Here is a 26,338-nt window from a genome sequence, read left to right as displayed (position 1 = left end):
CTCCCCACCCAGCCTTCCCTCTGTCACCAGTGACAGGTGAGGTTCATCTGTCACAGGCCCAAAGGCCTAGTGACTGGCAGGTGGGCGTACCCCAGCTGAGTGCTTGTGGCTCCACCCACTTAAGTGACATTATAGGCATAATCTTGAATTTGACCTAATTTATACATACTCGTCTCCCAGGAACATTTCTGCCAGCAGCCCTTGCAGTCAAATGAGACTAGGTTACAGAACACACGGGTGAGGCTGGGGCAGCAGGTTTCAAAAACTCACTTTATTCCAATGTGAAATGAAGACGTGATGGTTTAAAAACAAGAAAAAGTTCTTGATCAGCTGTGGGGATGCTTCGCTTGCTAGCTCACGCCCACTCCCTCTGAAACAAGGTGTCTGGACAGACCCAGGCTGGGGCCCCCCAGACACAGCTCCCTCGGCTCACGGGTGCGACCTCCCCTCCCAGGGCGCTGACAGCAGGCACAGAGAAGCGGCACAGGCGGGCGGGGAGCCGGAGCACCTGCTACCCCCAGAGCTACTCTCCATAGAAGGTGCATGTGGGGCCAGGACCAGGTAGGGAGCCGGGCTCCACAGAGGTGACAATCACTCCTGCACCTGGTAACCTTTCCCCAGGATCCATGATTCGGCCTGGTCCCCCAGCCCCCCACCCACCCCACCCCACTGTGCGTTAGGCAGCTCAGGTTAAAATGGGGAGAAGGATACATTCAGACTAGCCCCCAAGGTTAGCCCCGCCTGGGGTGCAGGAGTAGGGAGGCCTGAGCCCGTGGCAGCGCCTCCCGCTGGACCCAAGGGCAGGCAGGCAAGGGTGGGTGTGCACGGGTGCCCGGGGACTGCCACTGCCAACCCCTCACCCTCACCCTGGAGCTACAGCCACAAAACTAAAGTGCACCCAACCCTCCAGCCCTGCCACAGAGCTCTGGCTCCCCATCCCAGGACACAGGAAAGCCCCCTGTCTTTTTTGGCTTAAAACCTAGACTTTCAGCCAGGTTGGGCCTGGGGGTAGTGGCAGCAAAAGCAGCAGCCATAATGTCAAACATACAAATGACCTGAGAAGTCTCAGCTGCACATCATTCACTCACAACCGACTCTGGGCTATGTACAAGTTAGGAAGGACAGATCGAGACACTCGTGGGCACGGACACACTCGCACACACCTGCTGGAGGATGGAGGCCTGGGGGGCACCTGCCCCCCAGCTGGGAACTGATGCCCACACACTCCATTCATGGGTCTTCACTTAGGCCTCTGCATCGTATATTCGTGAACCAGTGCAAAAACATCTTTTTGGGGGCGGGCAGGCCAGGCTGGGGTCCCAGGAAGATGCTGGGGGTGGGGGTGGGGTGGAACATGGAAGAAGAGGGACTTGCTTCCTCTTCGGATCTGCAGGCATGCCCCCTTCTCCTGGAAGCTGCATCACTGGTGACGGGGCCGCTGATTGTCCGTCTCTCTCTCCCTATCCCTGCAAGCTCGGGGAAGAAGGGTCCTTGGCAGCCTGGGGCTGGGAGCCCACGTCCTCTGGGTCCCCTGCTGGCTCCGGCTCGGTGGCCATGGGCTCCTCCGCCCTATCCCTGTTCCTGCTGGCCTCCTGGAGCTGGTGCCGCCGTGCCACCTCAGCTTTCAGATTCTCCAGGTCTTTTTGGCTGAGTAGAAGGGTGGGATGAAGGTGGATCAGACTGGGCCCGGGCCCTCTGACACCCCACCAGCTTTGGGTACACTTGCACTTGGGATAAGACCGACCTCTGAGAGGTGTGTGTGGAACAAGGCCCCTAAATGCTGAGCCTGGCTCCGCCCACCCCACACCCAGGTCCTGCAGGCTGCCCCTCCCACAAGCGGGGGTGGGGGGGCGGGGGCGCGGCCACAGCCCAGGCCGACCACGCCCACGAGGGAGTGGGGGACGGAGGGAGCTGCTGGCAGAGCCTGGTCCCAGGGCACACCCTGCAGCGCAGGCAGCCAGAGGAAGGATGGAGCCACTTTTAGGTACTGACAGGAAAGACCACCAAGATACATTGTTAAGAAAAAAAACTTTGTGCATTGTATGCTACAATTTAGTGTAGAAAACAAACAGGCGAAAAAAAGATCACAGCTCCATGTTAGCTCAGTTATGCAGAGTGTTTCTGCGAGGATTCTCATCGCTGGCTCTGTGTTCAATTTTGAGCCGTGTCCATGTATGAGGTGACACATCTTAGGTAATAAAAGGCTAGGGGCTCATTCGTGCGAGGGGGCCTTACCTGAGAGGAATGAAGAGGATGCCGTTGATGACGTTGAGCTGCTCCAGGACGCTGGCCATGCTGGGGGCTGTGAACTGAGGGCGGCGGGGCCGGCAGTGAGCAAGGCTCACCCACCCGAGGCTGGGGGTGCCACCCGCCCAGCCCGGGAACATACTTTGAGGGGGGGGATGTTGGCGCTGGAGCCGTTGCGGTAGATCTCGTTCATGGTGCGCTGCAGGGCCACGGCCTGCTGGGTCAGGCACTTGAGGTACTCGGAGCTCTCCTTGGTCTTCTCGTGGTCCTCGCCCAGCTATGGGGAGAGGCAGGAAGGGATCAGGCTGCCCACGGCCCGGAGGCCCAGCTCCAGCCCCCAGCCACTGCCGCAGCCCACCTGGGTCTTATAGATGGTGTAGCCTTCCTTCTCGTGCTGCAGGGCCGACCGGAACTCAGCTTTGCTCTCGTAGACCCGGGCAACGAGGTGGTGGCTGCCAGGAGGCGCGGCAAGCAGGGCGAGGGAGGGACATGAGCGGGCTAGGTGGTGCGGGTCTAACTCGGGGTGGGGGATCCCCTACATCCCTCCCCGGAATCGAACCGAGGGGAACATAAATAAAGTCCAAGGGAAACAACAAGTCCGGGGCTCAAAAGAGGGGGAAGTTGAGAGATACTTCCTCAAAGGAAAATTTGATGAAGACAGAACACTGGGTCCCTCCCCTGCCCCACCCAAGTGCTCCCCAGGCCCCTGTGGCCCCAGGAGTTGGGCTCATGCAGCCTCCCTCACCTGAGGGCCACCTTGAGGGCCTTGGGCCCGTGGTACTTGGTGCTGACGGCCAGCGCGTTCTCCAGGAAGCGCAGCGACAGGTCGTACTCCATCACGCCGTGCAGCACCAGCCCGATGTTGTTCTGGGGGCAGCCGGGAGGGCCTGGTCAGCTCCCCGTCCCCTGGGACACAGGCTGGTCCCTGCTGCCCCCTGCCCAGCACTCACGTCCAGCAGAGCCATCTCAGGGTGGTCCTCCCCGAACACCAGCAGCATGAGGTAGCGGGCGCGGTACAGCAGGCTCAGGGCCGTGGACAGCTGGCTGCTGGCGAAGCAGTACAGGGCCAGGTGCATCTGCGGGCGGGTGCGGCAGGTCAGGGCGGGGCGCAGCATGCGTGGGCACCAAGGACACCGCACGGCCCCCGCACGGCACTCACGTATTCCTGGATGGTATTGGGGTGCTCGATGCCCATCACCCGCTCGCTCATCAGCACGGCCTTCTGCTGGTTGCTCAGGGCCTAGAGACAGGGGGGCTGTCGATGCAGGGCGGGGGCCGCCCCACGCCCAGAGCTGCCCGGCCCCGGGGACAAGCGGCCCCCACAGCGCAGCTCTGTGCCCACCGCTGCCGCTCTGGCTCATTTCCTGTCTGTGCTTCGCACGAGGGCAGCGCAAGGGCCGACAGCCGCTGTCGCGCCGTGAAGTGCGCACACGCTGAGGCCTTCTGAAAGCCTGTTGTTTTAAGCCCTCTTCCCCCAACAAAATCTATACAAATCCTAAAACTACTAAAAATGCAATACTAACTTAAAAACAAAGGAGAAAAGCAATCCCCTTGACTGAAGTTGTGGGGAGGCTGAAGCATGCTGACCCCTGAAACCCTCTCCAAGCCCCAGCCAGGCGAGGCAGTGTGACCACCACAGGGCCACACGTGGCCACAGATGACCGTGGCTTCTGCAGGGTGCTTGCCAGGTGCTAAACACTGTGCCCCGGAATGTGCCCGTGCCAGCGCCCCGTTGGGGGGGCCCTGCTGGCACCTCCGCCGCATCCCCCTCACGGGAGAACACGAGGCTCCCGGGCGCTCGCAAGGACACGCTGTCGAGGGGTCGGGCTGGGGAGGCCCAGGGGAGGCCCAGACAGCGGCAACCCCCAGGGCCTCCCTGGGTCCCGCCAGCTCCTCCACGTGGTCCCCAAAGTGAGGTGAGCAACCACCTCACCCCTTGGATGGGGCTGCAGTCCTGCGGGCCTGGACTCCCACTTCCTGCTACCACAGCGGGTGACAACGCAGCCCCAGGCCCCTGGCTCACCATGCCCCACACCAGGCCCGGCCCCCAGGCCTGCGCGGACACAGCCCAGAGCGTGCTCGAGGCCCACCTCAGTGTAGTCACCCATGATGTAGTGCAGACGGGCCAGGAGGCGCAGGCAGGCGCAGATCTCCACGTGCATGGCACCGTACACGTTGTTAAACAGGTTCAGGGCCTCATTGATGAGCTCACAGCCCTCCTTGAGGAAGCCTGCAGGGCACCCCCAAGGGTGGCAAGGTCAGGGCCAGGGGCGAGGGAAGCCCCGCACCTCCGCTCGGCCCCACCCAGCCACGCACCCTGCTGCACTTTGGCCTGCCCGCTCTGGAAGAAATGGAAGGCGTCCGAGGCCTTGGGGTTGACGTGCTTGACCACGGGGAAGATGTTGAGCACGTCCTCCTCGGTGAACGCGGGCTTGTGGCGGCTGTCGAAGCTGTACTCCTTCAGCAGGATCTGGGCCGAGCGACACCCACAGCAGCCTCAGCCCTGGGCTCAGACAGCCAGCACCTCCTGACCCACCGCTGTGTGTGGACACGGCCACGTGGAGAAAGCCACCTCCCCCCGCCCTCTGGCCCTGCCGGGGTTGGGGAGCCCGTGGGTGGGGGCACAGCAGGGACGCCGTGAGCCGTGCCCACCTGGATGCCGGTTTTCAGCGAGATCTCACGCAGCAGTGTTATCTTCTGTAGACCGTAGGTCTCCACGGCCTGGTCCACGCTCTCGCTGGGGGGGGCAAGTGGGCCTGAGCAGCCCCGCCCCACGCCCCTCGCCCCACAGCTGCTTCTCCCCCAGCCCCAGGGGCCCCTCACTCCTGCCCTGCACAACCACTCCCGGGGTGGTGCCGGGCACCGGGGCAGAGCTCTGTGTTGGGGCTATGGCCCTTGTGACTTTGGCATCACTTGGGCCCCTCTTCTCTTCTGACCCCACTGCCCTGGGACTACAAGCCGGGATGCCTCGGAGCCCAGGGGCCCCACAACTCCCTGCCCCAGCCACACACGCACCACTCGAGGCTGAAGTCGTAGTAGTTCTTGGCTTCCTGGCAGATGTTCTTCCAGAGCTCCTGGGGGGTCATCACAGCCCAGGCTGTGTTATCCGCAGCCCCCGGGGGCCGGTTTTTCCTCCTCTTGTTCCTCTTCTTGGAGACCAGCTCGTCGGCGGGCAGGTGGGCCACGGGGTTGGGGTAGGAGCTCAGGAAGCAGTTCAGGAAGTGGCTGATGGCAGCTGAGAGCCCCGAGAGCTCGACCCCCTGCGAGGGAGGTTTTCACCAAAATCACAAGGGCCCTGGGCCCCAACCTGGGGCTCCTCCCTGTTGCCTGACACCACCCAGGGAGGCCCTGGCCAGCTGGGGAGGGGACGGGTGGTACCTGCAAGTACGTCTTGAAGATGTGCTTAGCAGAACGGGTGATGAGTTCCCCGATGCCTATTTTCTGGAAAGATTCAAAAGGGAACCGGGGTCAGGCCCCAGGCCTCCCTCTCGCCCTGCCAGTCCCACGGCCCACCCGGGGCACTCACGTAGACATGGTCCAGCTGGTCACGGGCTGGGCTCCGGAGCACCAGGTCCAGCACCTTGCCCAAGTAGCGCATGTTGATGCCGCGCTGGCGCATCACCTCGGCCAGCGTGGCCCCGTCCATGGGCAGCACCGCGTGCTCTGTACAGTCCTTCACCTGTGGGCTGCAACAGGTGAGGCCCCTGGCCCAGCACCTTGGCCTCCATCCCCCTGGGTCTTCCCCGGGGAGCACACCCTGTCCTGGGGCCCTGAGGAAAGGACAGGACTCAGACCCCAGCTCCCGGGAAAGCAGCAGCAGGGACACGGGAACCTGCCCTGCACCTGCAGCCTGGGCGCAGGGAGAATGGCCCCACGCAGGGACTCAGGGCCAGGGGCCCACAGGCCACGAACTGAGCCCAATGGGCAGCACAGGCTCCTCTCTGACTACCTGGGCAAGAGCAGGGTGACACTTGGGGGCCACTAATCTCCCCCCACTGGTCCAGAGGCTTGGGGGTGCAGCAGTCTGTGACGAGTGCGCCACCTGAGCATACCAGCTCCCCCAGCCCTCGCAACACACAGGGCTCAGATGGACCGACCCGCCAGCCTGTGTGGGGGCTCAGCAGGGCAGAGCCTGCTGCGCCTGAGGACTCCTCTGACCTCTCAGGGTCAGGCTGCCATCTATGACATGGGATGACATCCGCTCTGCTGACTCCCAGGCCAGGAGAAGCTAAGGTGGCCACTCCCGGGAAGGACCCACAAGCTCTGAGTGGGGGGCGGATGAAGCACCAGGCCCACAGCACCGCCCTCGGCGACACATCCTCACCAAGCCAGGGATCTGGCAGGAGAGCAAGAAGGCAGCCGCGTCCTTCAGCAGCTGCTTCTGGTCCCGAACTTCGTCCTGGCAGGACTCAGGGAAACGAACCCCTGGAGGAGGGAGGGGACAGGCTGGAGCCAGGTGGGAGGCAGGCAGGGCAGGCAGGGCAGAAGCCACTGGGGCTGGGGGAGGCAGCACTCAGGGGGCACACAGGCCCGCCAGCGCCAGGGCCCCCGACCCCCGCCACGGCTCTGCCGACCCTGCTGGGCTCCCACTGCCCAGCCCCCGCACTTGCCTGGCGAGAAGATGTCAGGGTTGAAGCGGATGTCGAAGGCTGTGCTGCTGATGGAGCCGACTGCCTTGCACGCGTTGCGGATCACCTCCCGGCTCCGAGGGTCTGCTGCGGAGACACAGCCCGATGGAAGGCGGACCCTCTCCGCCATCAGTGGGGCTGGACTGCCCCGAGCCTCACCCCCCACTCCCTGAGGACATGGCCAGGACCAGCTGCCAGCTCCCCACCTGTGCTGTCGTCTGCGGCGATGGTCTCTGCCAGCTCCTTCACCTTGGCCAGGCCGCTGGCGCTGCTGCCCTCCTCCTCCCTTTCCGCCTCGGCGCCCGGAGGGTCTTCAGGCTTGGACTCCGAGGAGGGAGGCCCACCATTTTCCAGGGAGGCGGGGTTCTCCAGCTTGCCGGCTTTCTGCTGCATCAGCTGCAGGGCGGCCAGCTTCATGAAGAGGAGGTACCTAGAGCGAGCAGACAGGACAGAGCGGGACAGGAGAAAGGGCCGTCTGGAAGCTCTGCTGCCCACAGCTTCCTGCTGGCTGCAGGGCCCGGAGCCAGGACCCAGGCTCCTGGCCCGTAGGGGACTGAGGAATGTTGGGGCTGGACACACTGCAGGCACGAGGACATGTCCTGCCCAGCGTGCAGCTGTCAATGCATGCATGCGCGTGCCGGACAGCAGCAGGTCACAGCAAAAACCAAGTCTCCCTGGACGTGAAGACACTGGGGTGTGGCGGGTGAGAAGTGGCTCACCAGCCAAGCCGGGGCTCTCAACAGACACCTTGAGAAAGTTATTCCCAGTGTGGGATGTTTGACATGGCTGACTCCTAAGCACGCGTTCCCTCCTCACACTCCGCCCACGTGACACCATGTGACATTCACGGCCACCCTGGCAGACGTCCAAACGCCCCTTCAGACGGCAGCAGCACTTCAGCTGAGTCCCTGCTGCACCCGGCATCTCTGTACCGGGGAGTCTGGCAGACTGGGTCGGGGAGCCCAGTGGGTGTGGCCAGAACCAGCCCTTCCTCACTTTCCAGAGCTTCTCCCTTCAAGGATCGGCCCCCAAATAACAGAGGGTGTCTAAGCCTCCCGACACAGAGCTGCGGCCCGGCCTCGCAGGGCTGCTCCTCACCTGTGCTCCACGAAGGCGTCCACCAGCTCCTGGCGCAGGCAGCAGAGCTTGTGCCGGTGGGCGCGGGGGAAGCCGGCGCGGGTGCACTCCTCGGGCAGCTCCTCCCCGGGCACGGGCAGGAAGTTGAGGTCCGGGGGGAAGGTGCGCAGCAGGTCGAGGATGTAGTGGCGCCCGTCATTGCCGATGATGCCCTTGCACTCGACTGAGGAGCAGAGTTCCACCTCCTCATCGCGGTCGTTGAGCACCCGGTGCCGCAGGATCTTGAGGGGCCGGCTGGTGCGCTCCAGCAGCTCCAGGTAGCGGGGGTGCGACACCACCGTCTTGCCAAAGTCGATGGACCCGTAGATGACGCTCTGCTCCTGGTCCCGCTCCAGGATGCCAGGGATGATGGACTGGGCCGTGACCCTGTAGCCGCGGTAATCCACCACCACCGTGCCCAGCGTGTACAGCCCCTCCACGTCCACCGCGTTGTACGTGCGCACGCCGTTCAGGTCGTTGGTGGGCGCTACGTAGGCCGCCACGTCCCCACCAAAGTCCTTGTAGTGGTCGCGGACATCAAAGCCCAGGCTGAAGAAGATGTTGTTCCAGATGAACATCTGCATCTTGGTCTCCTCGCTGGGGTTGATGGCCATCACGTTGCCGTCAATGACTGCCATGGCGCCCCGAGTGGCAGCCGCTGTGAAGTCACTGTGCACCTGGGGGGGCCGAGGTTGGGAGAGTGAGAGGCCTCGCCCGTAAGAGCCCTGGGTGGTGGAGGCAAACAGGCCTGCCTTGGGAGCCCAGGGACCCCCAGCCTCAGTTTCCCCATACTCAGAGAAGGGCAAGAAGACCATTATAACACTTATACTCAGGGGGACAGCAGGGCTCAGTGAGTGACCCAGTGCGAGGGCTGGGGTAGGGGCCCACCGGTTATGTGCCGGTGCACTTGGACAGGTAACCTCTCAGACCCAGTTTACTCGTCTATAAGACAGTAACCTTTAAGTTACTGTTACAGTTACTTGTAAAAAAGTACTGATCTTTACAAGGTGTCCAAAAGATTATAGGAACTAATAATGCCTATAAAGCACTTGGCACTGCCCCTGGCAAAGTTAGTACCCAAGAAATTAGCTCGCTCTTTTAACCATCACACCTCTAGGCAGTAAGATTATGGGAGGTTTTTCTTAAGCAACTATTTTTTCCTCATTTCTCTCTCAGTAATGGTACCAATAACATTTAAACCCAAGCAAGCTGTAAGTGCCATACGAATGAGCTGCTGCCCTAGAAGGGTCAGAGTGTGTGCCCAGGAGAGGCCCCATGGCAGTCAGCGGAGAGGAGAGGAAGCCAGGTGGCCCTTGCCATTCAGCCCAGAGGGAAATAGAGCCCCTTCATCCCATGGACTCAAAGTCATAAAGAGGCCAGAAAAAAGGCAGCGGTTGCAGGCACCTTGAATATGGCTCTTTCTCGAAGCAGCCGCTCAGGCAGGTTCTTTCGGGGCAATTCCCTGGTCGTCTGCAGCTCCTCGTTCCAGTCCCGGGTCTGCAGAGGGACAAAGGAGGGCGATGTAGGCTCAGCTCGTGCCCTGAGACCGGCTCTGCAAAGTCCCTTCTTCCACCTCCCCGTGGGCAGCCCCCCAGACTCCCAAAGGAACAAGCATGGAGCCTCCGGGGAGTGCACAGAACCCAGCCGGGCATCTGGGAGGGCGGGGCCAGGCCGCGGCACCTGTCCAGGAATGTGCTCCTCGTAGCCCAGCCTCGAGGTGTAGGCATCCTCTGCGCGCACACAGTCCATGGCGTGCTCCGCCTGCGGGGCTGTCCAGCTGTATACCTGGAACGGGGTGGCGATCCTCTCGAACGGGTGGCGCTGGACCCTGTGGCAGGCAGGGGAGTGGGAGATGGGGCAGTCCACCAAGCTCAGAGCCCTGCTGCGGGCCCCTTCTCTGAGGCCCCCGCCTGCTCTGGCATCTGCCCGCCCCGAGACGCTGCCCTGAAGGGTCAGGTGGAAGCGAAAGGGCCTCTGCTGGCTGCTGTCTCCAGCACTGGCTGACAGCTCCCTACAGGGGGACTCGGGGGCACTGGAGGAGGGGGCGGTTTCTCTGGGCGGAAGTGCTGGAGTTCCGGCTGGCCAGTTCACGCCACACCCCCTACGATGTGACACAAGGCAGGGCAGCCGGGGCACAGGCTCTACCTTTTCTTTTGCAGCACAGCGAAGTTTTTTTTGAAGGTCGGGCTGATCTGGTTGAGCAGCTCCACTAAGGAATGGCTGAGGAAGCGGGGGCTGGCGGGTTTGGGGTTGAAGTGATAGGCTGTGGACCTGCAGGCAGAGGGTGGTCACTCAGCCGGGCGCCCCAGGTGTCCACCCACAGACCCGGAACAGCCGGGCGCAGCAAGGCCTGCGGCGGGCTGGCAGGGACTCACTGGTTCAAGTAAAAGCCCCGTGTGGATGCGGTGATGCTGACTTGTCGGTCCTCGGCTGTGATCACAAACAGGTACATGAGGTCCCCGTGCATCTTGCGGTTGCCAGGGGGCGGGTTCCAGCCACTCATGGTCAGCACTTTCAGGCACTGCAGGGGCTGCAGGAATGGCCAGGCATGAGTGGACCAGGCCTCCTGGGGTGCGGTCCTCCACCCTCTTCCTCGCTCCCCCCGGGAGGCCCACCTTCCAGTCACGGTTCTGGGGCTGCAGGGGACACAACGGCCGCTCCCGGCTCCCCGGCAGGATGTACTCGGGTGGCGTGCAGTCAATGGGGTCCATCTCCAAGCCCTTCTTCCGCTTCCCGCTGTCTGAGGGACCCAAGGCTGGTGATCAGCACAGGGCCAATGGGGCAACCACCTCCCAACCTCAACACGGCCCTTGTCTGGGGACCTCAGGCCCAGGCCCCTCCAGGAGGAAGGCCTGGCCCCCATCCCCCTCAGCCCCGGCCTCCTTGCTCCCTGCCCCTTTGCCCAACCCCTGGTGCCAATTCCTCCCATACCTCCCAGGTCGCCATCAGTGAAGACACTTAGGAAGGACAAGGAATTGCAGTCAACTCCATTGAAGGCGTCAGATGGGTCCAGGCTCTTGAGCAGGTCTCGGACGTGGCGCACATGGATGCGGGCCTCGCGCACCGTGTATGGCTCTGTCGGGAGGGGAGGGGAAGGGAAGGGAAGGGAAGGGACGGGAGGTTAGGTTTCACCAGGGCCCTTCACCTTGGAACAACCTGCCTAGCACAGAAAACAGTCTGCAGGGGTGCTATCACGGGTGGTCTTAATTTTCAACTTTAGGCTTCCATTTTCAAATTCCACTAAGAATATACAAGCTGGAGTTCTAGTTTCAAAACACACACACCCCCACACCCCTGCCTGCTGGTAAGCTGGGATCCTTATTCACAAAAATCTTCTGCGAAATGCCTCTTGAAGCACACACAAGCCTTGGGGAGCCTTTTTTTTTTTTTTTGAGACAGAGTCTTGCTCTGTTGCCCGGGCTAGAGTGAGTGCCATGGCATCAGCCTAGCTCACAGCAACCTCAAACTCCTGGGCTCAAGTGATCCTCCTGCCTGAGCCTCCCGAGTAGCTTGGACTACAGGCATGCGCCACCATGCCCCGCTAATTTTTCTATATGTATTTTTAGCTGTCCAGATCATTTCTTTCTATTTTTAGTAGAGAGGGGGTCTCGCTCTTGCTCAGGCTGGTCTCGAACTCCTGAGCTCAAACGATCCGGCCGCCTCGGCCTCCCAGAGTGCTAGGATTACAGGCGTGAGCCATTGCGCCTGGCCTGAGACTCTGTCTTAAAAAAAAAAAAGTTTCTTTTGTTTTATAACCAAAGCAGTTTCACCACACCAGTTGACAGCTCTGCATTGGGCCTGACTTCTGCACTCAAGGGCTGTGAATTTTTTTTCTTTTGAGTCAGGGTCTCACTCTGTTGCCTGGGCTAAGTACAATGGCTTGTTCATAGCTCACAGCAACCTCAAACTCCTGGGCTCAAGTGATTCTCCTGCCTCAGCCCCCAGAGTAGCTGGGACTACAGGCAAGTGCCACCATGCCCAGCTAATTTTTTTTTCTCTCCTTGTAGAGATGAGGTCTCACTGTTGCCCAGGCTAGACTCAAAGGTCCTGGCTTTAAACAATCCTCCTGCTTCAGCCTCCAAAGTGCTGGGATTACAGGTGTGAGCCACCTTGCCCAGCTTAAACTGTTTAGTTTCCTCACAAGACTTACCATCTAACTTTACAGAATTTGATCGGCTGATTTCAAGCCCTGGTCTGGTACTGCCTGATTTTTTTTTTTTAGAATCGCGACTCTGTCCTTTAACCTGTGGGCCGTGAAGTTGGAGGTTGCAAGTGTGATGACCTAAGAAGCAGCCCTGTGCTCCAATCCCACCTCCACGTGCTCATTTGTGACAGAGATCCCAGCAGCGGTGGTGGAGTGCTGGCTGGCCCTGCCTCGGGGGCTCTCCCCTGGCCGCCCAACTTCTGGACCAACCTTCCACCACGCGGAGCACTGAGCCCTCCTGCAGCCCCTCAACGCTGCGCAGCTCTGAGAAGTGGTCCAGCATGTTGCCATCCAGGTGCAGCGAGAAGCAGGTGCGGTGACACGTGTCTTCACGGTCCATGAGCACCTGGTGGATCTCCTGCACCATCTCCTGGGGGGACACCTGCCAGGGAGAAGGCCCAACCACCCTGGTAAGAGGTCACATGGTGGGGAGCAAGGACATAACCCCTTGTCCCCAGCCCAAAGTACCTGGGTCCTGAGAATAAACGCCCAACATACTCAGTTTCCCACTTCTTGGCTTTTAAATTCCAGGCCCTGTTCACACGCCATGCCCACGTGTATCCACGCATGTGCAGAACAGAGCCTGGCCCCGCTGACAGTTCCTGCAGAGCAAAAGCAATCCCCCAGCAGAGCAGCAGCGGATGGAAAAACTGGGGGACAAAATGGCAGCCTTGCCCTAGAGAGCAAATGGCTTTTGCCATCCAGAAGGGGTGCTTCTGTGAGCACAGGGGACATTAAAGGGCCTTGCCTGGTCCCCCATGGAGTTACCAGCTTGCAATGCCTCTAGGTTGGCTCTATCCTTGGCGACCACCCAATACCACCCTCCCCTCTGGCGGATAAGGGGTCGCAGCCCAGAGAGAGCCGACTTGCCCGAGGGCACAGAGCAAGAGGCTATGGAGTCCTGGGACCCCAACACCGCCTGGCCACAAACACTCCTCTCCCCAAACAGCTGGCAGTCCCAGCTGGTAGCTGTCCTTTAGCCATGGGCAATGACCTGAACCTGACTTGATTCCCACGTCTGCCACACTTGCTGAGTGACCTCGGGCGAGGCACAGGACCCTCAGTTTTCTGCCTACAAGGGGCCAGGATGTACAGGGGCAAGGCTTGGCTTTTTGGCCTCGTGCTCCCTAGCAGGCTCAGGCCCTGGTCCCCAGCACCCCTTCCTCCACCTCACCTGCAGTGAGAAGGGCTCAATCCCAGGGGCCAGGATCTTCACAGAAAAGCCCGTGTCCTGAATGACAATGACTTCCTGTCCAGTGGTCTCATCTCCCGGCTCAGCCTCATCCAGCCCATTTTCCCGAGGTGGCTCGGCTGCCTGCTCCTCCTTCTTCAGGCTCTCTGGGCAGTCCCCATTCAAGAGCATGACTGATGGTGGCTCTAGGGGTGGCAAGAAAGGAGCTGAGTCAGGTGGGCCTAGTTGTTCAGTGCCCAGTGGAACGGTGACTGCAGCCCTCCTAAGCCCTGGTCCCAACCCAGATACCACAGTCCCACCTCACCCTTGGTACCTACAGGCCACCTGCAAGGGGATTGTCTTCTCCCTTCCACCCGCTGCTCCTCAGCTCACCACAACCTGGCATCACCCAAGCATGCTCCCAGACCACTCTCCCGAGGACCACCAATGCCACGCTGAGGGTACAGCCCAGAGTCTTCTCCAGCCTTAACGTGTCTGGCTTCTCAGGAGCACCCTATTCTACCACTCACTTCCTCCTCCTCTTCCCTAACCAGAGACACCTTCGTCCCTCCCTGTCTAGCTCCAGCCTCTTCCACTGGCCCTGAGCTGCGGTCTGAGTTGCAGGTGTGCTCGAGCCCCAGCCTCTCCCCACTCTCACCTCCCCCTTTCCCAGGGCTTCAAATTCCCTCCTGCCTCTGAGCTCGCATGGCCAATCCTGGCCTGCAGCAAGCTTTTCAGACCAAGGAGACAGCCACCTCCCAGGCGTCAACATGTGGCTATCCTTTAGGCACCACCAAAGACCCATCTTTCGGGCATGGAGTTTATCTTCCCCCACAAACCGGCCCCTGCTCTGTGAAGGCTCCCCTACCTGCTATCTAGTCACCCAACTACATCTCCCAACTGACCCATGGGACCCGGCCTCTGCAGCCACAGCCCTGGCGCAGGCCTTTCTCCTGTTTCCAGAGTACTACTTGGAACCCTTCTAATAAGCCCGCTGTTCATAAGATCAAGCTTCTTAGGACTCATGCACCAACCTAAAGTCAACCTCAGCTCCTGCCTGCCGAGGTCTGGCTACAGGAAACCACTGGAAGCCTGAGAACACCCTACATCACATCCTCCCTCCCACCTGTGCTTTTGTTCATGCCAACACCCCATTCACCCTTCAAGGCCTAGCTGCAATAAACCCTCTTCTCCAAAGCCGGCCCAAATGACCCTGATGGCAGAATCACCCCCCTCATTCCCAGAGCCACACCCCGCCAGGAGGTGTTCTGCTACATGGGGGGGGGGTGTCCAGACCCACAGCTCTACCTTTCACCTTCCGTTTTGCCCAGGCTCAACCAAAGGCATCAAATTAATGAATTAATTACTGTAACCTGTAGCGAAGTCCAATATTTGTGGACAGTACCCAACTCACATGCTGTGGGGCGAGGGGAAAGCAGGTGACAAGACCTCCACTTCTACCTTGGCACTGGGGGAGCAAAGGAGAGCCACCCCCCCACCCCTGCCGCCCTAGGGAGCCAAGGGCCTCCTCTCAGAACCCTCTAGCAAAACACAGGCCTGCCTGGATGCCCATTTGGCAAAAGGGGACCTTGGCCCGCAGGGTCTGCCCACAAGCAAGACTGCCTGGCTTGGCTGGAGCTCAACTGCCCCAGCTCTGAGAAGGGTCTGGGTCCCCTTCCAGAGAGGACAGCTTAGCCAGTTCTGCCCAGCCCATCCAGACCCCACCTCCCCTTCCTCACTACTGTCAGGAGTGAGGAGAGGGTGCATTTCCCCAGGACTGTGTGGCCCCTATCCAGACCCACCAGAAATGTGGACAGGGGCTTCAGGGGAGGGATTGGCACAGTACAAAAAGGAACACCAGACCAGCCTGAGCAACATAGCAAGACCCCATCTCTACAAAAAATAGAAAAATTAGCCACGCGTGGTGGCACGCCTATAGTCCCAGCTACCTGGGAGGCTGAGGCAGGAGATCACTTGAGCCCAGGAGTTTGAGGATGCAGTTGAGTTATCACGACGCCACTGCACTCTAGCCCAGGCAACAAACAGAGCAAGACCCTGTCTTAAAAAAAAAAAAAAAAAAGGCCCGCTAGGGGACAGGGAGAGAAGCCACTCCCCCTTCCCTGTCTCCTACAGCTCAGTGATAAATAAGACCTCAGATATAGTCCCTCCCTCCACCCCAAATAAGGGTGTCTGAGGCCCACAAAGGTTCAGAGCCTGGCCCAAGGTCACCACGTCAGAACAGACCCAATTCCCTTCCTTCCTGCAGTCCACACCCCATGCCACTGCGCTGCCCTCAATCCTTGTCACTATGGACCTTCAATAACTGTGTCTGTCATTGCCCCTCCACCCCCACCACACTCTCTCCAAACCTGAAGTGAAACTCAAGAGCCACAGGGGGCAGGAGCACCTCTCCTTCCGGAGACCAACAGTGCCTGGCGGGGCACCCCCAGCCCCTAGCAGGTGAGCAGCCCCGCCCCAAAGTGCAAAGTGCCTGACTCTAGCGACAGAGCAGAGATAGGAGAAGCAGTGGTTGATCAGCTTTCAAAAAGCAGCAAGAGGAACAGCAGACAGGAGGAAAAACTTCCCCCATTGGGCCCCTGAGAAAGGCTTTGCTGGCTGGCAGCCCCCGGAATGAGGGGAGAAGCGGGAAGGGCCCCACCCGATATGGAGCAACAGTTTTGAGCTCTGAGATCTCAGCAGTGGGGAGTCAGAGACCTGGACCTAGACTGTGCTCCTTGGCGTGTCTGGAACGGGGAGGACGTGGAAGGAGGGAAGACAAGGTAAGGTGGCCACAGCGCCCAGCCTGCCTTCCCCAGCAGGGAGCCTACCAGTCCAGGGGGACCTATTCCCTGCTCAGATTTCAAAGGAATGTGCCTGTTCCCCCGGGGGCTTACTCTCCCCAAGACAGTGGCCCTGCTCCTCCTCCTTCCTCCAAGGAACCCCCGAAGGTCTCCACACCACTGGGTGAAGGCCAAGTGGCCTCTCCAGCAAGAGGCTGGCCAGCTGGTTCACATGGTCCCCACTGCCCACCTGGTGCCGGCGGCGGCTGCCCTCTCCTCGGCTCTGGGGTCGCGGCACTGCCATGGCAGCAAGGCGGCCAGCTCTCCGGCTCAGGCCCAGCACTGCCCGTGTCCCTCATTCCGGCCTCTGCCGCTACCCTTGCCCCAATGCAGCTGGTCGGCCCAGGGCTGGAGCTCCGGCTGGCTTCGGGTTTCAGTGGGGCCAGGCCTGCCGGGGCAGCCTCAGGAAGGGCACACTCCCCCTGCCTCGAATCCCGCTCAAGGTCGGCCAGAAGGACGGCTGTGGGCCAGGAGGCCCCGGTGGCTCCAGGACCCCAGGAAAAGCTGCTATCAGCACTCAGGCCCACCTCTCTATACCCCCCAGAAAGGGGATCACTGCTGGCAAGGCTGCTAGGCAGGCAGGAGAACCCGTCATTTGGGGTACCTGGACCCCTCAAGATTGAGGGCCTAGGAGACTGGCTGGCCGGGGAAGGGCACAGCAAGGGGGTCCTCTCCTCAGCTCCAACCCCAGTGGGGGTGGGCAGGACCGCATCAGCCAGCTGCCGGCAACAGCTGGCGCAGACCCGGGCCCAGGCCATGAGGTGGCCACCCCTGTATGCCAGTCACAGACACTGAGCACCCTGCCTGCCTCCTGGGTCAAGTGGCTGGCTGGGGCCGCTGGCTCCTGCTGCCCCCTGCAGGTGACCTGGCAGCGATCCCCTCCCTGAGAGGCACCGGTTCTGGTGGGAGGGGGTTGGGCCCCCAGTTTCCCAGAGGACAACTGCGCCCGTGCCCCGGGCCTCCAAGCTCCACCAAGAAGCTGGCAGGCTCTGTCTTCCCTTCCCAGCAGCCCTTGCACTGCCAGGAGAAAACCAAGTCTCTCCCCAGGGAGAACAGAACTGGCAGCAAGAGGCTGAAGGCCACTCGGCTGGGGAGGAGAACATGCCCAGCCACGCCAGGGCGCCTTCCCAGGGCCTCTGACTTGTTGCCAGGGCCCAGTTGGGACTGCTCCGGCATCCATACTAACCAGGGTGGGGGCGGGAGCCAGGCTTTCACTCCAGGTCCCCTCCCCTCCAGCTCTAAGGACACAGGCAGCCCTGAGTGTCTGGCACTGGGCAGACCCTCAGCCTCTCCATGGCCCTCATGAAGCATTCTGGGGCTCACACAGTGACCAGATGGTAAGAAGGGCCAGGCCCAGGAGAGCCCCTCTCCTAGCTGCCCCCCGCCACACCCTAACCCTCTGGAGACAGAGGTGGGGCAGGGCAGCCTGGCAATGACCCCAGGGGAGTGTTGACAGCCCCACTGTCCTGGTAACCACAGAGCCAGTGCTACCTCCAGGCCCAGCCCACATCAGGTCCCTCCATCGGCTGGACCATCCCATCTCACTTGAGGAAACCGAGGCTCCAGAAGGCTAGTAGGCAAGCTGCCCAGATCGCAGAGGCAGCAAAGCCAGGTGTATAGCTTCTCAGCCTTTTGGCTACGATCAAGTGAAGGAAAAAACCTGGTGTGTCAAATGCCTTGGAGTGCTGCTCCCATCCCTGGGACCTGCTGGGCCAGGCTGCCCACCAGGTAAGCAGCACCTCCTTCCTATGCTGGGCCTCAGGACTCTACCTCCAGTCACAGGATGCCCTGAGCCTCTACAGCCCTGGGCCAGCACCCCTCCTCCCATGTCCCAGAGGGCACCTCTCAGGATCTGGGCTTTGGGGAAAAGGAAAAAGAAGGAGGTGCTCTGTAGAATGGGCAAGGGTTGCTCAAAAAGCACTCTGCACACATGCAAGCTCTCCAGTGCACACACACAATCAAGTTTTAACTGGACAGATAAAAGAGATAAAGCACATCCTTGTCCTGGCCTGAGAACACAGGGATGCCACAGGCAGCACACAGGAGTTAGAAAGAAAACTTAGGCCACCCCAGGTGGCCTCTGTGTGCCTCGCCAGCCTAGCATGGTCTCACTCAGGAGACTGTGCCAGGGCCAGGCCACACCTCAGCTAAGGCCTCAGCAGGTGAGGCTCCAGCAGGAAGTAAGGCCCCAGAAGACACCACCCCATCCCAGGAACCCAGGGCTTCAAGGACAAGAGGAGAGAGCAGGCAGGCAGCCTACTGAAGACCCTGAGGAGGTGGGCATTTGTTTGCCTCCTTCCTGTCCTACCAGGCTAGAAGTAGGTGTTCAGGGTCTGAGGATCCTGAGTTCCTCAAGCTGCTCTGCCCAGAATCCTACCCAAGAGAAGAGCTTTAGGATCTTGCTGGGGAGCTCCAGTAAGCCCCTAAACTCCTCCCCAGTCTGCCAGCCCCTTCTCCTCCCCCTCTGGGCCTCAACTCCAGGCAGCCCAGCCCTCCCCTAGGCAAAAGGAACTTGACATGCCACTGTGAACTTGAAAAACCTGCCCGTTCTCTTAACCCCTAAAAGCTGCTTCAGTCCCAAGAAGGTAACTGACCCTTGCTCCCCATCCCCAAAAGCCTCAATCACTTCTTCCCTAAGGGGACTGGAGAGCCTTCAAGATCTGGGGGCTCAGGTCAGGGGCCTCACTTCTGATGCTCAGGTGGGAGCCTGCTGGGGGCCTTCACTGAGGCTACCTCCTCCTTTTAACAGATCTGGCTAGCTGTAATATAAGTCCTAGCTATCTACACTGGTTTCCTGGGGACATAGGAGCCAATGTTCTACCCACTAGTACACTCCCAGTTTCCCCCCAAATGAACAGTTGTGCCCTTCCCCTGACCCAGCTCACCCCAAACAGAGCCTCTCAGCACATAACTGGAAAGGGGCTTCACTGATCACTCACAGAAATCCTCCAGCAGAAGCTCCTCTCCTTATCGCCGACGCTCTCAGCATATAATCCAAACCAACGTGCCTACCCCAGCTTCCTCTGCGCGCCACGCCAGGGTAGCCTTGGCTTGCTGGCCATGAGCTAGAAATCCAAATACTTCCCTTGACAACAAAATCACTGTGTGACCTTGGGCAAGTCGCTTCAACTCATCAAGTCTCTTGGCAAGTCTCTTGGCGAGAGAGGAGGTTGCCTGCCCCACTGATTCAGACCACTGATTCACAGCAGGACAGAGCCTGACAGCTTGGGGCTATCAGCATTTGTTGTTCTGCCCAAACCTTGGCCTTGTCTAGACAATGAGCAAAGCTGCCACAGAACCTGTCCCTCAGCCCAGGGTAACTGCTGTGCTGGGGGCAGTCCCCATCCTGACTCCCAACTCAGCTGGGAAGGGAGATGATGATGAGCTAGGACAACAAATCCCCACTGAAGAGAATGGGGGGGAGTGGCAGATAGGAGTGGTTCTGCGCTGCACTGCCATCCAGGGCAGAGAGGGCCACAGCCCAGCCGCCAGCTCTGAGGAAGATTTGGGGAGATGACAACTGAGGGTCTGGGAAGGGGCTTCCAGCTCCAAGACTGGAGTCTGAGACATGATGGAGGTGGAGGGAACAGAGAGAACAGAGGGGCCTGGGAGAAATGGAGGGAAGTAGGCCCCACCCAACACAAGCTGCAGCCACTCCCAAGGCCACACCACACAGCCCCCATGGGGGAGAGCTGGGAGCTCCACTCCACACTGCCGACCTTTGCCTTAAAAACAGCAACTCTGGTCTGACCCACTTTTCGCAATAAGGCAGGTTAATGATCAAGTTCTGGCACAAACACCTCCCCCTGCCAAGGAGCTTGGCTTTGCCCCCCTGCACAGACAGACCACCGCCACCCTCCCTTCCCGGGTCAGCCGACCAGGCCAACATCTAAGAGGGCAGAGATCACAGCCTGAAGACGTGAGGTTATAGCCTTGCCTCTGGGGATGAACCAGAGAAGCCCCCTCACGACACACGCCCCCCCACCTCGTGCTCTTCCCAGAGACCAAGCCTGGGAAGCCTCTAGCTGAGCCTCACTCTCAGGGCTGCAACCTGCGCACAGGGAGCGCCTGGGATCCTGGCGCTGAGGGCAGCCTTGAGGGAGGATGTCTCCCAAGTGCCAGAGTGACCCCAGCCCTGAGGGCTCCCCAAGCCCAGGCGCAGAGGGGGTGGGGCTGCCGATTCTATCGGTCTGCGGCGGCTGCGCACCCCGAAACCGCGTGTGCGCGCACGTGTCCCCACGATCAGGCGCGCGTGTGCCCGCCGCAGCTGCTCTCCCCGGGACCCCACAAGCGAAGCCCGGGCCGCAGCCGGGGGCAACAGTGAAGGTGACCTTCAGGGCGGGGGCGGCCCGGTGGAGGGCCCAGCGAGATGCAACCGACCCAGCGCAGAGGGAAGGCGGTGGTCCCCACGGAGTCCCGAACCCGCCCGTCGGGCCTGCTCCAGCCACCCCCCCGCCGGCCCACCGGCCCCGGCCCGCTCACCGGCCGCGCCCGGCCGCCCCTTGCCACCGGCCTGCGAGCCATGCTCCCGGGCGCTGTCGGCCGGGGCGGCCGCTGGCAACTCGTCCGTCTTGATGACCATGGTGGCGGGAGCGGGCGTCCAGCTCGGCTGTCCGCGCCGCCCGCCGCGCCACTAACCCAAGTGCCCTGCGCGCCGCGGCCGCTGCGGGAAGGACGGAGTCACCGGCCCACGTGGTGCGCGCTGTAGCCTTTGACCCCACCGCCGTTCCCCTGCCCCGCCCTCGCGCCCGGCCCAGCCCACGGAGGCCCGCGAGGGACAAAACACGCCGCGCCTCCTTACCCGTCCGCCGACGTGGTGACTTTCCTAAATGCCTTAAAGGCAACGTACTCTGTCTCAAGGGAGATAAAGGCTTCGGCCCCCTGGAGGGGCGGGGCTTCGGGGAGACTCCCTGCTGTTCGCTGCCGTCGGACGGGCGCTGTGACCTTGGGTGGAGACTTCTCGAGGCCTGCCATTGCTGACCCTCCCTCCCGCAACGGCCCAGTGTTTCCTATTGCAGATCTACCAAATGAACACAGTCTCTAATCTGCATTGTTAGCATGGCCCTCAGGGCACTCCTCACCAAGCAGGTGGTTTCCTGCCGAATGGGTGGGGCTGGGGTGTGTCTGGATTAGTGAGGAGGGGGTGGAGGGCAGCCTAGGGCAAAGTGGTCACCTGAGGTGGCGCGGTGGGCGATGGCTCAAGGGGATAAAGTGTCAGAAGTGGACCCAACAAACTGTCCTGAGCCACAGCGGGGTCCTCCTTACTAGCGTCCTTGACACCGTCCACCAAATGGGTCCTCATTTCCAGGCTGGTATCCTCATTTTGCAGTGGAAGAAGCTGAGATCAAGGTTATAGGGGCAACAAGATGTAGAGCTGGGTCTGACTAAATCCACAGCTAGGACACTTTACAGTTCATATTTTTCAGTTGTTTGGGGCTTGCTGGGGACTGAGGAGTGAGATCAGAGAGTGCTGCAGAGGTGACATTTGAACCAGGTCTTGCCAGTGAGTTGAAGTTCTCCAGGCAGAGGAAGTGTGGTGTGGAGGCCCTTGAAAGTATTTAAGGCAGATTCCTGACATTTGCCAGGATCAAATGGGAATTGGGAAGCTGAAGCTTCAGAGGTGGGCTAGGAGGACCCTACCCTACCCTAGGGCCTTGTGTAACTAGCAAAGGAAAGTAGACCTTGTCCTGGAGTGCAGGTGGTGAGGAGAGCCAGTGAAGGACTATCAGCATTTAAGCAGGAGGAAGGGAGGCGAGAAGTGATAAGATTCATCTCTCAGAATGACCCCCCAGCTGCTGTGTAGTGTGGGTAAAGGAGACTGAGCTGGACTGGAGGGAGATGAGTTACAACTCTTGCACAGGAAGGCTGGAGGTAAGAACAAGACCTGAATACTGGATGTAGGTGGAAAGCAGGCAGGCAGCGTGACACACGAACCTAACACTGAATTGGACTGGAAATCTTCGACCTCTACCTTGTGTCTTCCTGTGACCTTGAGCGAATCACTTGATTTTCACCCCGCTGAATCTCAGGTGTTTCCTGTGTCAGTTAAAAATACTCATCTCTTTAGCCTCACCTAGCTGTTGGGAGGAGATCGTGGTCATCAAAGCACTTCACAAAGTGTAAAACACTCACTCAGCTGTGATTCACTCAGTCTTTCAAGCATAGATTGCAAGAGCTCAGTGCTGCAGGAAGATCAGAGATGAACCAGGCCTAGTCCCTGCCTGGAGGTTTCAATCTGGTGGACGAAGTGAGATGCGCACAGCAACTTCATGACGATGACTGCAAAAAAAGGGCCTTAAACAAGGTTCTGAGGGTTGAGTGGAGGCAGTTAGGGAGGGCTTCTGGGAAGAGGCTGCTCTAAACTGAGTTTTGAAAGATCAGAAGGTTTATTTATTTATTTATGAGACATGGTCTCAGCCAGGCGAGGTGGCTCACACCTATAATCCTAGCATTCTGGGAGGCTGAGGTGGGAGGATCCCTTGAGCTCAGGAGTTCGAGACCAGCCTGAGCAAGAGCAAGACCCTGTCTCTACTAAAAATAGAAAAATTAGCCGGGCATTGTGGCATGGGCCTGTAGTCCCAACTAGTTGGGAGGCTGAGGCAGGAGGATCCCTTGAGCCCAGGAATTTGAGGTTGCAGTGAGGTCTGATGATGCCACTGCACTCTACCTGGGTCAACAGAGTGAGACTTTCTCGAAAAACAAAAAAGAGATGAGGTCTCGTTCTGTCGCCCAGGCTGAGTGCAGCGGTTCAATCATAGCTCACTGCAGCCTCTAACTCCTGGGCTCAGTTTTAACGTGGGGGTAGGGGGTGGGTGGGGAGGGCAGCAAGCCTGTGGCTGGAGAAACAGACACATAAAAATTTTTTAGCATCATCCTCTGACCACCTTCTTCATAGTCTGGTGGTCTGACCTCCGATCACGTACTGAGCAGACCGATTCTTGCTTTCCCGCTACCTGCACCAAGCTCTTTTCATCATAGTCTTAACAGGAGCTACTCCCACTTTCACCAACTATTTCCACCACTGCCTATAACATTGGCTGTGGTTAAGGTGACCATGTAGTTTATCATCCAAACCAGGACACTTTTGAGAGTGAAAGTGGACACTATTAATAATGAAACTGAGACAACAGGTATAAACTGAGACTGTCTTGCCCAAACTGGGATGTTTGGGTCTTGGGTGAGGAGTCCAGTCGCTGAGCCAGGGGACTAGAAGGCACATACCATATCTTATTGACCTGGGTATCCCTAGCATCTTCCCGGAGCCTGGTGGCTGGTCGGTGCTTAATGCACGTGTTGATTGAGTGGATAGTCCAGGTGTCAGGAGCCAAGCTGTCCTTCTGAGGGCTCCACAGGACGCTAGAGGGGAGCACATTTGACCCTCACCATTGTTGATAATATCTGAGCTCTCCCTGCAGATATTCCCTTTGTGTGCCATATGCTTCAACCTTTGTATCCAGAACTTCAGACCATTTCCATAATGCCTGGCTGAGACCACCAGCCTGTGCCCACACAGCATGCCCAGCAGAGGCACCTCTCCCTGTCCTCCTCATGGTCAGTGTCTGAGTGCCTACTGCTCAGCACCAGGGCTGGTGACCAGTCTGTCCATGGGCCCAGTCTGGTCCCAGCAGCGTTAGAATTTGCACCTTCCTTTCAGTGGATCCTTTCCCTAGAAGGCTCCTGTTGCACAGCGCCCACCCCCAGTGTTGCCTGCATGGCACTCCTGAGCACCTCAGTTTCCCCGTCTTTAGAGTCCCTGTGTAAAGATACTAAGTAAGTAGGAAGGGAAGTTTCTCTAGAGACCTAGCCTGCATAATTAGCCTGCTTAAAGCCTCCCACCTCCCTAATTATTGTTATGATGAATACACCCACTCAGCTGGGCATTCCTACTCCTCCCTCCTTTTTAGAGTTCCCCAGGGGGCTGGAGAGGTGGGGCAGGAACCCAAGACCCTGGAACTGCAGGAAGGAGCCCCCTACTTCCCTGGTCTGACTCTGGAACCCATAGATAGGAAATGCTCCACCACCCTCAACCCCAAACCTGTGTGGGCAGAAGTGTCAGGAAAGAAGGGATGACAGCCAGCAAGATGCCCCAGGCCTCAGTCTCCCCATGTGTAAAACGAGAAGTTTGCATAGATGATCTCAGAGTTATCTGATGCTGACATTCCACATCTCCCCCCACCCCCAACTGTGACTCAGGGCTGGGTGCAGTCAAGCATCCCTAGGGGTCTGACCTTAAGGTCAATCTCATCTTTCTCTTTTTTTTTTTTTTGAGACAGGGTCTCCCTCTGTTGCCTGAGCTAAGGTGCAGTGGTGTCATCATAGCTCACTGCAACCTTGAACTCCTGGGCTCAAGCAATCCTCCCACCTCGGCCTCCCAAAGTGCTAGAATTACAGGCATGAACCACCACACCCAACCTACCTTTTCTCAAATTGTACATGGGACTCAAGAGTCTTAGACAGATGTTTATCCAGGGCTGGGCCTTCAGTCCTCAAGCTGCCTCAGGAGATAAAAGGCTAGGAACAAGTAGAGGCCTGGAGCATACTTCTGGCCTGCTACAGGCCCTAGTCATGGCCCATCCTGGGCCAAAACCTGAGTCCCAGAGGCTGGAGCAAGAAACTTGAGTTCAAAATAAAAAGTAGGAAAAAAGGCACAAATTAATATTGACTACTTAAAAACCTACGTGTAGGAAGGGGAGGGTATTTATTGATCCATGTAACAGAAAAGGGGAGGGGTAGGTGGGCTTCAGGCATAGCTGGATCCAGGTGACCTAATTCTCTGGAATTGTCTCCATCTCTTCTGGTTCTGCTTCTTTTGTGGTAGCTTCATGTTCAGGCACCCTTACGCCTTATGGTGGCAATGACCTGCCAGATCTCCAAGCTGATATTCTGCCATTTTAGCCACCCAAGAATTTGTCCTTCTCAATAGTCCTGTTTTGTTCACTGCTGAACGAAACAGGCACCTAACATGGGAGGTTGAATGAATGGTTCCAGGAAAAGGCCTACGATAGACTCTCACTGGCTCAGACTGAGTCATGTGCCCATCCTCAACCCAAGCAGTGTGACCTCCTTTGCCTGGGTTACATGGGTGGGGTCAGGCCTCCCAACACATGGATTGAGATGGGTGGGGAGCAGTTCCCCAAAAGGAAGAGATGGGTCCTGTTATCAGAAGGGTTGCAGGCAAAACCAATATGTGCCCTGCATCCTTCGAGCACAGACCTGCTGCCCCTTTCTCCCAGAGTCATCCACAACATAGACCTATGTTGAAAACATACCAGCTCAAGTTCTTGTGGACACTGGTTGTGCTAAGCTCCCGGCGCTGCAGTCCCAGGATAACCCACCTTCATTAGTGGAAGATAAGAAGAGGGCTCGTCTCCAAGAATGCAGCTGGACCAGATGGGAGTGGAAACAAGTTGACAGAACCCCCCGATTCCTTCTGGGCCAGAACAATGGGCAATTCCAGACACAGGGCTCTTCCGATCTTCCCTTCTCAACCCTAGTCAGGGGCCTCCGATCTAAGATTTCTTCGTTCACTTGGATTGGGGTGGCATGAAGGGCCAGGGCTAGGCTGAGCACCAGGACACCTCAGATGAGCACCTTGTGCCTGGTCTGAGGAATATCTACTGACGGGACCCCAGAGTCCCAGCTCCCAGTCTCACTCTCCTATCTCCTTGACATCCTCTCCCCATACCTGCGGGAACAGAGGTGCGGTGGGGTGGAGTGCCCATGGGAAGAGATCTGACTCGCATGTTTTTCAGAGATTTTATTAAGAATAAGGCATATGACAGTCACCCCTAAAGCACAGGGCTCTATTTCAGTGGGTGAGTGAATACACTCTGAAAAGCATTGGATTAAAAAGCACAGCCAACAGAGATTTTGGAGCAGGATCCCTCCGCCCTGCTCACCGGGCTCTTGCCAGGTGGTTTGAGGCCCCCCTCCCCTTGCATCCCCCCATTCGAGGTCGGCAGGTCCGGGAGAAGGTGCTCAGATCCTGGGTTTCCCCACTGAGGAGATGCCACTCCACCCTCTCTCGGCCTCCTTCCTCTCCACCAGGGAGGACTCTATCCTGCTGCTTGTATGGGGGAAGGGCTACCCCGTTTTGGCCCTGGTCTGCAGGTCACTGTGGGTGGGACATGGG

General features: G+C 59.1%; 1 protein-coding gene across 4 annotated transcripts; it reads right to left on the bottom strand.

Moving 5' to 3' along the window:
- Positions 1–251: 251 nt before the first annotated feature.
- On the bottom strand, positions 252–21,147 carry CLUH (clustered mitochondria homolog). 4 transcript variants are annotated; one of them, XM_069482140.1, is made up of 26 exons: positions 21,056–21,147; positions 13,370–13,572; positions 12,406–12,577; positions 10,923–11,066; positions 10,607–10,731; positions 10,367–10,521; positions 10,137–10,262; positions 9,672–9,819; positions 9,396–9,488; positions 7,974–8,668; positions 7,082–7,305; positions 6,858–6,959; positions 6,572–6,672; positions 5,774–5,926; positions 5,626–5,688; positions 5,263–5,507; positions 4,900–4,984; positions 4,564–4,717; positions 4,338–4,477; positions 3,407–3,487; positions 3,198–3,323; positions 2,993–3,114; positions 2,606–2,699; positions 2,390–2,524; positions 2,236–2,309; positions 252–1,647 (listed from the first exon to the last, which is right to left on the bottom strand). In XM_069482140.1, exons 2-26 carry the CDS (start codon positions 13,556–13,558, stop codon positions 1,461–1,463), a joined length of 3,933 nt encoding a protein of 1,310 aa, XP_069338241.1. In that variant the 5' UTR covers positions 13,559–13,572; positions 21,056–21,147; the 3' UTR covers positions 252–1,460. The 4 variants fall into 4 exon arrangements, with proteins under 4 accessions (XP_069338241.1, XP_069338238.1, XP_069338239.1 ...); XM_069482137.1 differs by lacking the exon at positions 21,056–21,147 and adding an exon at positions 20,689–20,893 and having other exon boundaries at positions 6,858–6,962; XM_069482138.1 differs by lacking the exon at positions 21,056–21,147 and adding an exon at positions 20,689–20,893.
- Between the last annotated feature and the right edge of the window lie 5,191 nt (positions 21,148–26,338).

Source organism: Eulemur rufifrons, chromosome 9, assembly GCF_041146395.1.
Source record: "Eulemur rufifrons isolate Redbay chromosome 9, OSU_ERuf_1, whole genome shotgun sequence".
In the NCBI taxonomy this organism is placed as follows: Eukaryota; Metazoa; Chordata; class Mammalia; order Primates; family Lemuridae; genus Eulemur; species Eulemur rufifrons.
Note: the sequence above shows the minus strand (reverse complement) of the source record. Positions and strands in the feature narration are given on the sequence as shown.